At 35.1% G+C, this 14,842-nt stretch overlaps 1 protein-coding gene and 1 pseudogene across 1 annotated transcript in view; one reads left to right on the top strand and one right to left on the bottom strand.

The window, feature by feature from the left end:
* The window catches only part of C5 (complement C5), a 76,377-nt gene that overhangs the window by 32,316 nt on the left and 29,219 nt on the right, over positions 1-14,842 (top strand). The window contains exons 18-25 of the mRNA XM_011360990.1: positions 1,966-2,056; positions 3,541-3,614; positions 4,351-4,490; positions 5,584-5,811; positions 6,993-7,053; positions 11,491-11,580; positions 12,659-12,871; positions 13,344-13,419. Coding sequence (XP_011359292.1) covers positions 1,966-2,056; positions 3,541-3,614; positions 4,351-4,490; positions 5,584-5,811; positions 6,993-7,053; positions 11,491-11,580; positions 12,659-12,871; positions 13,344-13,419 — 973 coding nt within the window. The remainder of the gene's footprint in view (positions 1-1,965; positions 2,057-3,540; positions 3,615-4,350; positions 4,491-5,583; positions 5,812-6,992; positions 7,054-11,490; positions 11,581-12,658; positions 12,872-13,343; positions 13,420-14,842) is intronic.
* LOC105292664 lies at positions 8,644-8,970 on the bottom strand (annotated as a pseudogene).

Genomic DNA, 14,842 nt, shown 5'->3' with positions numbered 1-14,842 from the left:
GGAAATACAAATAAATTTCTGAGCTAAGGCGGAGAATCACATAAGCCTCCTTATTTTATAATACAAACAAAATTGTTACAATGATAAAAATACAAATAATTTTATAGACTGATTAGTTAGTATCTTGTATAATCTCAGGAACACTAAACATTTAGCAATTTAAAAAACAAATCATTAAAGATATTTTTTCTATGAATTAGATTTTTTAATATTTATTTACTTATTTTAAAGTTTATTGGAGTAACATTGGTTAATGCAATTATATAATTTTCAGGTGTACGTTATCATTTGACATCTGTATATTCTCTTGTGTGTTCACCACCCAAAGTCCAGTTTCCTTCAGCTACCACATATTTGATCCCCTTACCCGCTTCTCCCTCCCCCACCCATCTATATTTGACTCCCTTTACCCTGTCTACCTCCTCCCTCCTCCCCCACCCCACTAGTAACTACTTCTCTACAGTCCTCTGGTAACCACTATAGTCCATGTCCATGTTCATTTGTTTGTCCTGTTCATTTGTTGTCCTGTTCATTTGCTGCTTTTAGGTTTATATCCCACATATAAGTGATATCATGTGATTTTCAACTTTTTCTGTCTGGCTCATTTTACTTAGCCTAATTATCTCGAGGTCCATCCATGTTGTCGCAAATGGCAGTATTTATCTCTTCTTATGGCTGAGTAATATTCCATTGTATATATGTACCACAACTTCTTTAGCCAGTCATCTATCATAGGACACTTCGGTTGCTTCCTTGTCCTGGCCACTGTGAATAATGCTATGAACACCAGTGTGAAAACATCTTTTTGGATTTGAGTTTTCAAGTCTTTGGGAGTAAAAACCCAGTAGAGGAATTGCTGGATCGTATGGTAGATCAATTCTTAGTTTTTTGAGGAACCTCTATACTGTTTTCCATAGTGGCTATACCAATTTTCAGTCCCACCAGCAGTGTATGAGGATTCCTTTTACTCTGTATTCTCTCCAACATTTGTTATTACTAGTCCTGTTGATTATAGCTATTCTAATGGTATCTCATTGTGGTTTTGATTTGCACTTCCCTAATAGCTATTGATGTTGAGCATCTTTTCGCATAGTTGTTGGCCATTTGTATGTCCTCTAGAGAAAAGTGTCTGTTCAGGTCCTCTGCCCATTTTTTGATTGGATCATTTGTTTTTTTGTTGTTATTAAGTTGTATGAATTCTTTGTATATTTTGGATATTAGGCCCTTATCGGAGGCGTTGCTTGCAAATATATTTTCCCATTCAGATTGTTGTCTCTTTACTTTGCTGAGATTCCTTTTGCTGAGCAGAAGCTTTTCAGTTTGATGTAGTCTCATTCATTTATTTTAGCTTTTACTTCCCTTGCTTTTGAGGTCAAATTCATAAAATCCTCTTTAAGTCCAAGGTCCTTGAATTTAGTTCCTATGCTTTCTTCTATGCATTTTATTGTTTCAGGTCTTAAATTCAGGTCCTTATTCATTTTGAGTTAATTTTGGTGTGTGGTGATAGACAACAGTCTAGTTTCATTCTTTTGCCGGTGGTGGCTTTCCAGTTTTCCCAGCACCATTTATTGAGGAGGCTTTCCTTTCTCCACTGTATGTTTTTGGCTTTTTTTGTCAAAAATTATTTGCCCATATAAATATGGGCTTATTTCTCGATTTTCAATTCTGTTCCACTGGTCTGTGTGCCTGTTTTGCTGCCAATACCATGCCGTTTTGATTACTGTCGCTTTGTAGTATAATTTGAAGTTGGGCAGAGTGATGCCTCCAGCCTCGTTTAAAGATATTTTTATGCTTTGTTTTGTCAATGTGGTTAGTGGAGAAATTTTATTAGTTCTATTTTTAAATCACTAAAATTGTTTCATTGACCTTTTAGAAATGCTTGTTGTAGATTAATGTCCATATTTTAAAATTTGGCTCTAAGTAAAATTAATGTTGTTTTTCCACAAATAAACTTTTTCCCCCAAGATATAAAGACCCTGTTACCAGTAACCAAGACAGAAATAAGGAGCTATTTTCCAGAAAGCTGGCTATGGGAAGTTCATCATGTCCCCAGAAGGTATTATACTTCTTTGACATTCCTCTGAAAAATGTGAGAAAATGCAAATATTATGGTCAAAAGTCTGGAAACTGCCCATTTCCCAATAGTTTATTTAAGAATTAAGATAATAATACCACTTGGCCATATTTTGTTTTTTACTTTACTTTTTTTTTTTAATGTGTGCTTTGCTTTAGTAATTGGTTCCAGGACAGAATTAACTCTTACAGAAGAATTCTGTGCCATTTCATTTCATTTCATTTCATTTCATTTCATTTCATTTCATTTCATTTACTGAGCACAACTATATACTGTACACTGTATTAAAAGGCTTTTTCATCCTGAAATATCTGTACTATGAAACAGAAGTTGATTAATAAGAAGAAGGCTCTCTTTTTTCTCTTTAAATTCCTTTATTCAACACATGTTTAAGGAATGCCTATTCTGTACCAAGCACTGAAAACAGTGATGAACAGTGCCAAGTCCCTGAGCATCACCCTTCCTTGGGGGGCTCAAAGCACTGACTTTCCAAAGAGTAGTCAAAGTACTGAGTCCCAAGCCTGGCATCAGTCTTCTAATGGGTCTCCTGGTCTCTACTCTTGTCCCCTCTAATTCTTCCTTCAGCATTGTCATTTCAGCTGACATTGCCCCTTAGCTAGCACTTCCTCTGGTAAGCTTCCCCATCACTGTCCCCATCCCTACTAGTGACTGGATAAATTACTCCTCGCAGTTAACCCTGTTGCGTGTGTCACAGTATTATAATGGCCTATTTACCTGCCCATCTTTTACATTAAAATGTAAATCCTCCAGGGCAAGGACTAAATTCAGGTTGCTGTCCTATATCTAGGACCTGGTATAGAGTCTGGTTTGTAGAGGCACTAAAATAAACATATCGAATCAATGCATGCTACCTCTAAATTTTTTTAATGCTTTATTGATAAAGTTATTACAGTGTATTGAAATTTATTTATTTAACTATTTTTTCCATTAGACTATAAACTGCTTGAGAGCATGTCTACATCTTACAAGTGCTGTATACTCAGTACTTAATGCTATGCCTGACACAAAGTTGGTGGAAAATAGCTGTTTGTTGAATGAAATAAATAACTATATAAGCTTAATCTTAATCAGAAATTTTTAGTTATGTCAACTTTGTTATCAGCAATGTTAAGATACATTACTTTGCTTCCCTATTTTAGAACACATTACACAATGAACAATTTTTTAGTTTTGTATGTTTTTAATTTACAATATTTCAATGGCATCCCTCTGAATTTGCATTTTTATCATACAAGTGAAATATTTAAAAATGTAAAACAAATAGGAAAGTTATTAAATATATTTTTCTTGCTTGATTTTTTCTTAATAATTGATGTGATTTTGTTTTGTTGTGATTTTTTTCTTTCTTTTAAAGTAGTATGAATCAAAAATCCTGTTAATGAATGATGTCTAGGTGGGTTAATCAATGTTTCACTGTATCTGAATATCAACATCTTAACTTTCAGAAACCAGTTGCAGTTAGTGCTACCTGATTCTCTAACTACCTGGGAAATTCAAGGTGTTGGCATTTCAAATAGTGGTAAGCAAGTTTAAACTGTTATACTCATTTAAGGAGTGATTCAATTACCAAAATGTATTTTTGTTGTTTTTTTTTTATTTTCTATTTACTTTATCCGGGACTTAAATGATAACATTTTAAAAAATATTCTTTTTAACATATTACAAAAAGACTCAGATATGCCCACATTTTTGATCATATAGATTTCTTTTTTTACTCTTCTATCAGCCATTATTTTATAAATGCTGATGCCAAGTCACCATTTTTCTTCATTTTTCTCAATGACTATGTGCTTGAGTAGAAGAGTTAGAAACAAATGTATGACTTCTCTTCTAGGCTGATGCCCTTATGTGGTGATTTAGTGCAGATACTTATAAATAACTTCAGGATTGGTTTTGTTTGTTGGTTTGCTATTTTTTATGTTTACAAAATCTTAGTTTCTACAATCGAAACTTTATACCTTTTAAGTGGAGCCAATGATGAATATCTAAAAAGAGATTGGAGCTTCAATTGAAAAACTCATGCCTTGAGTAGAATTCAATATTTGTTGAACAAGTGAAGTTTTCTGTTAACACCAATAATTATTGAAATAAAGATCAATGAATAGAAAATTCAAAGACACAGGGTGACAGTGATGAGAAAAACACAATCTAATTTTTTTTCTTGAAGCAAAGCAAATGTGAGATATTTTAATATTGATAAAGTATTATAGAAATTCCCTAATATGCTTCTACTTTGCTTTCATGTTGGACTGAAGGTATATGTGTTTCTGATGCTGTCAAGGCAAGGGTGTTCAAAGATGTGTTCCTGGAAATGAATATCCCATATTCTGTTGTACGAGGGGAACAGATCCAGTTGAAAGGAACTGTTTACAACTATCGGATATCTGGGATGCAGGTAAGTAGACATTTATGGTATATTTAAGTAAATGGGAAAAAAAGAAGAATTTTCTAACTTTTTGAGAATTCTATTCATGTAATTATCACATACACACACAGAAAAAAATAAAAACTCAACTCATTTCAACAATGTAAATATGACACAATAGGACACAATAGTCTTCTTTAACTCCTGCCCCATCCACCCTGGTTGTTTGTGTTTCCTAAGAGAAGAAAGAACTTCATGTTTTTGAGAAATTTCTCAATATTAGTTGCTGAATGTTGTTGGCACTCTTTCTTGTTTCCCTGATGAATTTTTTTTCTGTATATTCTAGATTTATTCTTTTGGGCATAGTTCGCAATTCTGTCAGTTCTCTTGATTTTGGAGGGGAGATGAAAAATATTCATTCACTATTTGAGCCAGAAGTTAGTAGCTACTATTATTGTCCTCGCTACAAAGATGGGGAAATGGAGAGTGGAAGAGGTTTTGCTTGCAACCTGCTCTTGTCACACAGTAAAAGGCAGAGGAAAGATTTGAACCAAGGTCTTTCTGGAGCCAGAGTATCGTTATAAAACCAGGTATAAGTGAGAAGTTAAGAGGTAAGATTGGAAAATTCGGTCAAGGGCATATTGGGCAGGACCTTGAATGCCGAGAGATGGAGTTTTCAATCCTTCATAAAACCATTTGTTGAATACCAAAGACTGAGCTAAAAGACAAAAAGATGAAAAAGACAGAGTGCCTGAGCCTTGGGCTCCCACCTGTCTAAAAAACAAAGAGACTGTTAAAAATGCTATCACCACAACATGAACAAAGAATTTCAGTAGCTCCACACATGATTCAGCATGTAGCAGTGTAAGGAAGGTAAGACATTTATGAGCACCGTTGAGCTTTCTAGACATCCCTTCACATTGCTAAACTCTGCAGCAACTTGTGTGTGTGTGTGTGTTTTAGAAGACTTGAAATAAGCTTTCTCCTCTGCCTTAGAATCTAATGGATTATTTAACACTGTAAAATTATCAGAGGAGAGTTTGTGTCCAGACAAACACTGTCAGAGCATGCTTTTCTTATCATAAAGAATTTTGATATAATTGTTCACTGGTGCCCTTTTCAGTTCTGTGTTAAAATGTTTCCTGTGGAGGGAATTTGTTCATCGGGAAGCCCAGCCACTGACCATCAGAGGAAAAGGCCCTCCAGATGTCAGCTCCAGAGAGTAGAGGGCTCCTCCAGTGAGTTCGTGACTTTTACTGTGCTTCCTCTGGAAATCGGCCTCCACACCATCAACTTTTCATTGGACACTCCTATGGGAAAAGAAATCTTAGTAAAAACATTACGAGTGGTGGTAAGAAAAATATGAGTTTTCTGGTCCTTCTAAAATGAATTCGTGCATTCTGAAAAAAGTTATCAGCAACTTATGCTTAAGTGATTCCAAAAGAGACAGAGAAAATGATAACATAAACGTAATAAAATGTCAACATTTGGGGAAATCTGGGTGGAGGTTATCTCAGATATTTTTTATACTATTCATGTAACTTTTCTTTAAGTCTCAAATTATATTTTAAAAATTTAAATAAAACAATACTTGTTTATTATAGAAAATATAGAATACTGAAAACCACAGAGAAGAAAATTAAAGTCACCAATAACCCTCATGTCCAGAGATACCTAATTTTAACAATTCGGTATATAGCTTTTCAGATTTTCTTCCCCGAACATATTTAGAAATTGTGTTCTTGAAATCTATGTGCCAGACATTATGCTAGGCACTAGAGAGGCAACAATAAATAAGACATAGCCCACACATTTATAGTTTAAAATTTATGGTCTAGAAAATTTTTCATTTTATAAATGAGTAAATAGGCTAAAAAAAGAAAACTATCACTTATTAAGTATTATTTACCCATACAGTCCGTTGAGTGTCTTCATGTTATCTTATTAAGATTCTTGCCAAGAGTCACATGGCTAGTTAATGACAGAACTGGGTCTTTCTAGGTCTTCATTCTCTGAGTTCTGTTTTCAGCCTTGAAATTTACTTTAGTCAACATGTACTGACTTATTTTGTGCAAGGCTTGTTTTATGCATCCTTGCATGGTGGTTCCATGTACAGGCTCTAGAGCCAGGCTGCCTGGGTTTAAATCCTGGCTCTACCACTTTCTAGTAGTGTGTCATTTGGATAAGCTTCTTGATCTCTCTATATATGTTTCCTCATCTGTCAAATAAGAGTAATAATAGCACCTACTTTGCAGTGTATTCTTGAGGTTAAATGAGCAAATACATACAAAGCATTTAGGTCAATTGCCTGGCTTATAATAACTTATATTTAAGTGTTTGCTCTGATTATTATGTAAATAGCCAGAAAATCTTATTCCTACATACATACATTTAAGTATTTTAACATATTTTGCCTTCTCAAAAAAAAAAAAAAGGAATTTTTAATTGGAAAAGTGGCCAAGATGATGCAAGAATTCAAGTCATATAGATTTAATTATGTTCTTAACTGAATGTTGTCTGACTTTATTTTAGCCAGAAGGTGTCAAAAAGGAAAGTTATGCTGGTATTACTCTGGACCCAAAGGGTATTTATGGTAGGCAAAATAATTTTGTATTTTATATATTGTCTTTTGCTCTAGAAATTAAAGTGTATATGTAACCTGAAACACTATTTTTCAAAGTGTTTATAGTCTAGAATCATATATGTCCACTTTTTAGTTCATTGCCATTCTTGATAGCATATATTATATTATAATCTGGATGGGTTTAGAACAAAGAAAAATAATTTCATTAGTTTTAAATGCAAAGCATTGAAATAGTAATAAATAGATGACTTACTTTATATATTAGTCATTTTCTATCATCACAATAATAATTATAATATTTTTATTGAACCATCAGTCCAAAGAACACATAAGAAAAAGTCATTTACATACTTATATAACGTGCATTATTTGAAAACACAATAATGCTGATTAATCACTTTATGAACCATTCCTCATTGTTCCTGCTTCTCTGCTTTTCCTTAAGTTGAGATATTCTGAATCTTCTCCAAGTTAGAATTTTACAAACATTTGAATAATTAATCAAGGCCTAAATATATTGTCTATTTATGGAATTTAAAATGTGCTCAGTTAACAATTCTTTCAACAAAAAAGAGACTTTGTAGTTCTTACTAAATGGTTAAAATTTACCTTACTGTTGCATTGAATTGTTTTTCTTTTTTTTTTTCAGTGATATAGCAATGGGGATAAAAAAAGTTTACTTACAAATCAAGACCACTATACTCAGAGTACCATTTCCTCTGGGAGAACAAAGAATTAAGATCTTAACATTTTAAATTAGCTGAGTCTCATAAACTGAATAAGGATGATGCCAATAGAGTAACAAAAGAAAAAAATCCATCCTACATATATATACCCATAACTAGTTTTTCTCTAATTTGATGTTCATGCAGACCTCCTCCCAACCTGCACACTGTGGGGGATCTGTGGGAAGAGATATCACAAGTTCTGAGAGTTTAGGCCTCACACAGTTACATCATGTCTCAGAGCCACTGCACCCTTTGGCTTCTCCTTTTCGCCCTGTGCCTCCCATGCTCACATTATTGCATCTGAAACAGCCCTGTCTGGATACATCCTAGGTATGAACATCAGGGCCACAAGATGGGAATGAATGATCTTTTATCTGGGAATAGATCTCTCCATCAAAAATCTTGGTTAAAAAAAAAAATCTATGCCTCTTTTTAATCTTGTCATGTGACTTTTCTCCCTTATCATTTTATGCAACTTAGATTAGGCAGCTTTGTTAATTTCTAGAGTGCTAAATAGGGTAAAGCTGGTAATCAATTCTGTCCAGTTTATTTCAGAGGTTGTATTAAATGCTTCTAAAACTTTTATTTTGGAATTGCTATACCACGATGATACTTTTATAGAGTTCGGTTTTAAAAAAAAAGCTGAGATATTTCTAGAAAAATAAATGGACAATAATATTAGAAGAAATCTAAAAAAAAAAATCCATGAACGAGAATGAGGTATCAGAACAAATTATAAAGTAATAGTAATTAAGATTGTATGACATCAATTTAAAGGAGACTAAATAAAAAGACTCAATACTCAAAACTAGCCCTAGTTCCTGCTTTCTCTTCCTGACGAGTTCTTTTCCCCTAACTTTTTTTTTTTTTTAACCAAAACGTTAATTGCGTGACTAATCACTAAAATCTTTAAGATGAACTGGATGCCGCAACGGCTGCACTTTCGGGTTTAGATGATGTTCTTTCACGGAATCCATGCCTGAAACAGAGGTATACAATTTTTAGGCTCCTCATTCGACCAGTCCTGGTGGTATTTTGTCTTTTAGGCATTCCAGTTATGCTTTCTCTTCCACTCGGCAGGGTATCCACATTTGCCACAGGTAGACTTCTGAAGGTGGTAGGCCTTAGAGCCACAGCGGTGGCATAATGTGGGCATCTTATTGTGACGCTTTCTGAATGATGACATTCACTTCGTCATCATGCTTCTGCGACAGAGACCAAAGAGTCCTCTAACTCTTTTTATATCTCAGATGCAGAGAGTTCAGCTCCTCAGCCCCCTCACTTCCTGGCACAGCATTATCATAAGATTGGGCCGCCCCCCTCATATTTTATTTCCTTTCATTCCTGACCCCCACTCCCATTTCCCTTCCTCCAAATGCACCCACTCAAATATGGTTGCTTAATCTATGTCTTTGAGTAGGGATGTAATATTGGTTTCTGTGTGCATGTCTTTTTAACATATACAAGGTACTGTGCGATAGATCCTGTTCTGTTTCTTAAGTTTTTAAGCTCCATACTCTGTTTTAAAGAAATGTCTCTATTGCTATACATACATTTAATTCACTGCTTCTTACATAGCATTTCAAAGTATATTCTACCACAGTTTTATTTAGCCATCCCCTAGTGATGGATTCCCTGCTTCCATAAACAATACTGCAATGAACATCCTATGCATCTCTCCTTGTGAATTTATGTGAACATTTATGGGGACAGTGTATCCAGGAGTGGGACTCCTGGGTCAAAGAGCATACGTATATTGAATATCAAGTACTTCTGTCATACTGTTCTTCGTAATGGTTGTGAACTGTTTACACTTCTGCCAGCACCACATGAGAGTTTCCATCTCTCCACATCCTCACCAACACTTGGTGTTACTCTCCTCTCTAAAACAATGCCACTTTTGAAGGGTAAAAAGTGATATTTTATTACTGTTCTAATTTAAAATCGCTAATTACTAGTGATTTTAAACATTTCTTTAAATGGGTGTTGGCTGTTTGGGCTTCCCATCTGTAAACTGCTTATTCCTATCTTTTGCATGTTTTTCTATTTTTCATTTGTATTCTCTTGTCTGTTTGTTGTTAATTTTGTCTCTGGTGTACTTCCTCATGCCATAATGAACCCTAGTGCATTTTGAACAGGAATAATTTATTCTAATAGAATCAAATTTATTATAATTTCATTTTACCATTATATATTTTAGGGGTAATCTTTAAGAAGTATTTCTGTACTCTTAGTTCACAAAGATATTGCTATATATTTTATCCTATTGGTTTCACAGATTTAACTTTTAAGTGTTTTAATCTCTCTGGCATCTCCCTTTATATGTGATGTCTTGATGAGTCTTTTATCGTGATCTCTGACAAGAAGTAAAATTGACTTCTTAGTTTCACTTTCTCCTCTGTACCTTTTTCATTTGGTAGCAGAGTTGATGCTGAGAATTGAAACAGTCAAGGGCAGGTATTGATGGGAAAAATGGTGGAGGATCAAATTAAGAGAATTTTAAACAACCTACTGTCATTAAGTATCATATATAGAGCCTGAACTGTTTGCCATATTCTTTGTTCACGTTATTTCTACCCTCACAAAAACTCTCTGAGGAAAATATTATTACCTCTATTTAACTATAATGAGCAAACCGGAGCATGGAGAGGTTGTCTCTCCCAGTATCACACACAGAGTAAGCTCTCTTTGAACTCCATGCTTTTTCGACCATACTGCAAACCTCTTACTTAAATGTCTCCAATGAATTTTGTTTTAATATTATATCCTCAGCATTAGTCAAAGGTTAAAGAAGAAAGAAATTACTTGAAAAATGTTCCTGTCTCTTCTGCAAAGCCATGTGGCTTGTCCATGTCTCACTATTTTTTCAGCATGTGCAATATGCCAGGGACAATGCTATGTGCTGGGACTACAGTGTTCAATAAGAAATGGTTCCTGCCATCACAGAGCTTTCAGAGCAGGCCAGTGGGAGGTAGAGTCTTCGCGATGACTACTATGGGCTCTGCAGTAAAACTTCTCGAGTCCAGATCACAGCTCCATCTATAGTAGCTCTGTAACCTTGAGCAATTTGCTTCAGTTTCGTCATCTATAAAAAAAATAGACCTAGCATACAGGGGTGTTGTGAGGATCCAATGTAACAATGAGAGCTTAGCAAAGTCCTTGTTATTCTATCAGTATTATGAAATAAGCTAATGATTACAGTAGGAAAAAATGCTCTGATACAAGTATGCTAAAACTTTGTTATTGTGAGTAAAGAAAACGTGTCTTTTGACTGAGAGGAGAAGGTGGAAAGAATTTCAGGGCATGCTTGCCAGTGGAGCTAATCTTCACATTTCCTTGACTAAGAAGTTACGTGTTGGTTATTTTTAGATTTCAGTTTCAAGAACAATTGTCTCTCTTTGGACAAATGGCATGCTCCTTTTCACTGGTGAATAAGATTTATATAACCTATTTATTTCCTATCTTGTAATGACCAAGGCAGCCTGGTCAGTAAAAGCTCCAAGAAAGCTTACAGTCAAATTTAATGCTTTATTTTAGAAGATTTTATAAGCCTAAGGTTTGATAAAAATCCTCCATTATTATTAATTTCCTTCTAAAATTTTAATATTGTTATTATAAAAGTCTTTTTTTTTTTCAATTCCTTATATATTATAAATAGCTTGCAAGTAGTCTTCCCTCAAGAACTCTGGGTAAATCTAATAATTTTTTTTTTTTTTAGGTGTCGTTAGCAGACAAAAGGAGTTCTCATACAGGGTACCATTGAATATGGTCCCCAAAACAAAAGTCAAAAGGATTGTGAGTGTAAAAGGTAAATTAACAAATGCCATTTTTATTTCTCATTTCACTTTGCGCTTCAGACAAAATCAAATATCCTTATGATAATTTTATTTCTCATCCTCTTTACTCAGTAGCATATATAAATTCAACTCTGGGAGTATTCTACCATTTAAATTCACACCTTCAAATCCCTGACCACTTTTCCAACTATCTTCTTCCACTGGCCTGATTTAAATGGAGATTTATTCTCCATGATGGAGGGTGGGGCCGTCATTGGCCTAAAGACTTCTCTACAATGGGGGTATAGCTGCTTCTAGACTTAAGGACTTTCCATGATCTTAGGGGCCAGTCCTGCTCCAGAGAATGCTTTATGAGTTGCAAATGGCCCCAAGATAGCAGCACTGCCCCGCTAAAATACCAGTCCTAGAGGTCTTCTCTCCCCTACAGTACATTTGCAGAAGTTGTGTCTTTAGTGGGTTTTCCTTGGTCTCCAGCCTTAATGATTCAATGACATATTGTCAAAATAATAGAAGGTCCTGACTACATTTTATCTCCAATAAAATCCTGGAATCACAGAATGTTAGTACTGGAAAGGGGCTTTTTAGTCAGATGCAACCTTGTGGTTGCATATGTAAGAAAGTGGTTTGCCCAGGATGGCACGATAAGTTATGGACAGAGCCCCGAAGCACTCACAGAGCATTCACAGTTCATACTCTTTGCTTTGCTTTGTGGAAGCAACTAATTAATATGATTTACAATGTGTAAAGCTATCAGGTTGAATGGCAACTAATTTGCCATGTCTTCTATGCATTAATCCACCCCCCCGTATTACACCATTTTACCATCATATTACAGTGGTGTTTTTAAGCCTGCTTTTGCTGTTTCTTTTAAATCCATCTTCTTAATCAGATCTTTATTTTTAAATCTCCCCAGTTCTAAGAAGTAATTCAACTGCATAGATAAAAAGGAAAGAATAAAGATGATTACTCTTATCTCTATATAAAATATATTGTTATTCAGAAGTTGATAGAAATTGATTTTGTCTACTACTTTGAATTTTGTATGTGTGTGTGTGTGTGTGTGTGTGCATTTGCATGTGTGTGTTTCAGGACTACTTATGGGTGAAGTCATATCTGCAGTTCTGAGTCATGAAGGCATCGATATCCTTACCCACCTCCCCAAGGGGAACGCCGAGGCGGAATTGATGAGCGTTATCCCAGTATTCTATGTTTATCACTACCTTGAAGCAGGAAATAATTGGAAAATTTTTTATCCTAACTCATTAACTAAAAAAGAGTACCTGAAGAAAAAAATGAAAGAAGGTAAAAAAATCTATTTCACATATCGTACATAAAAATCTTGTGTTTTAAAACTAATAGTTTAATTAAACTAATATTTAAGTTGTTATGAATTATACAAAAGCTTAATTGTAAAAGCATTTAACAATTCAGCAACAAAAAAATAATCATGAGATGGACTTTACTATATGAAAAAATACTATTTGCTGTTACATTTTGGCTTAACTTACCAAAATGCCTGGCTGAGAGACAAGACACCTGCATTCTAAATCTACACAGCACTTTCTTCCTTCTTGAATGAGCTCAGAATGTTCTACTTGATAATTCCCAATTCGAATGATTCATATACTTCCTTTGAGAAGTTTAATGTTGGCCACAGAGCATATGCTTGCTGCCCAACACCAAAGGACGTTAACCACTCCCAGGGGCTAATAAAAGCACTCTGAGTAGAAATGGAGGCAGTGAAGCACTGTGTTCTCTTTCTGGTATCTCTTAGGGCTGATGAGCATCATGTCCTACAAAAATGATGACTATTCTTATAGCATGTGGAAAGGTGGACACGCTAGCACTTGGTAAGTAGAAGATTTTGACTTGCATTTTATGTAGTAGCTGGTTAATTAACTAAAGAATAAGCCTTAATGAAAACTTCACTTGTTTAATTGTTCAGACTAAAAGCCTAGTTGTCCTTCACTGCCCTCTTTCTCTTACAAGCCACATCTGATCCAGCAAATACTTTTAGCTGCACATTCAAAATATATCTTGAATTTGATTACTTCTCACCAACTCCACTGCACCATCCTGGTCCAAGCCATTCTCACCTCTCACCTAGATTATTGCAGCTAGCCTCCTTCAGTCTTTCAACTTCAGCCCTTGCCCCATTTCAGTCTGTACTCAAAATAGCATCTGGAACGACCCTGTTAAAATGTAAGTTAGATCAACTATTCAAAACCATTCAGGAGCTTCCCATCTTACCAGAGTAAAAACCAAAGTTCTTACTGTGATCTACAAGGCTCTCCATGGTCTGGTCCCACCTCACCTCTCCGACTGTATCTGCTACTACTCTCTTTCATCCCACTCGAGCCTCACTGGCCTCCTTTCTGTTCCTCAAATTTGCCAGCCCTGCTTCTTCCTCAGGGCATTTGCATTGACTGTTCTTTCTGTCTGGAATGCTCCCCCTTAAGTATCAGTATGGCTGGTTCCCTTTCCTCCCTCAGGTCTTTACCCTTAAGTTTCCTTCTCAATGAGGCCTCTGTTAATCATTCTGTCTAAAATTGTACCCCATTCCCATCTCAAGACTTTATATATTTCTCCCCAACTTTCCTTTTCTCCTTAGAATGTATCACTAATATTCTTTCTGATCATGCTTATTGCCTGTCTGGACACTAGAATATAAGCTCTACGTGGGCAGTTCTAAGTATATCTAGCACTTGGTACATACTTAGCACATAGTAGGTGCTCAATAAGTACTTATTTTATGAGGCATAATACTTCCATAATTCAATGGTTTGAGACAGCCTGAATTAATAAAATCCTTATGGCAATCTATTTTCAAAAAATACTATCATGCTTTGATAAAATATTTAATAAAAACACAGTATGCCATGTTTTTTGTAGATTTTACTATATGGAACACTTTTAAAGAGTTTACAATATAGAATAATTGACTTTTAGACTATGCTCTTTAACTATTGAGAGTCTCCAGGATTTCATCTTTGACCTTCTTATTTTTTGTAATCTTTCCTTGTGCAATCTTACCTTTGCCTATGTCTTCCATAACTTCTATGCAAATGATGCCCTAATCAATGCCTCAAGGCCTATCTTCTTAAGCTCCAGATTCACATTTCTGGGGTCTGGGAGCCAAAAGCCCTTCAAGCACAGTCTGTGCCAATCTCATTCTTTTGTTTCTGTGTTTCCATAATCAATGCACAGTAATATTCTGTACTTCATCCCTGCTGACCAAGGTTGACTCCTTCCTTTCCTTTTGGCTTTTTTTCC

Source organism: Pteropus vampyrus, unplaced genomic scaffold (assembly GCF_000151845.1).
Source record: "Pteropus vampyrus isolate Shadow unplaced genomic scaffold, Pvam_2.0 Scaffold61, whole genome shotgun sequence".
In the NCBI taxonomy this organism is placed as follows: Eukaryota; Metazoa; Chordata; class Mammalia; order Chiroptera; family Pteropodidae; genus Pteropus; species Pteropus vampyrus.
The sequence above is the reverse complement of the archived record's forward strand: the minus strand, read 5'-3'. Positions and strand labels throughout refer to the sequence as shown.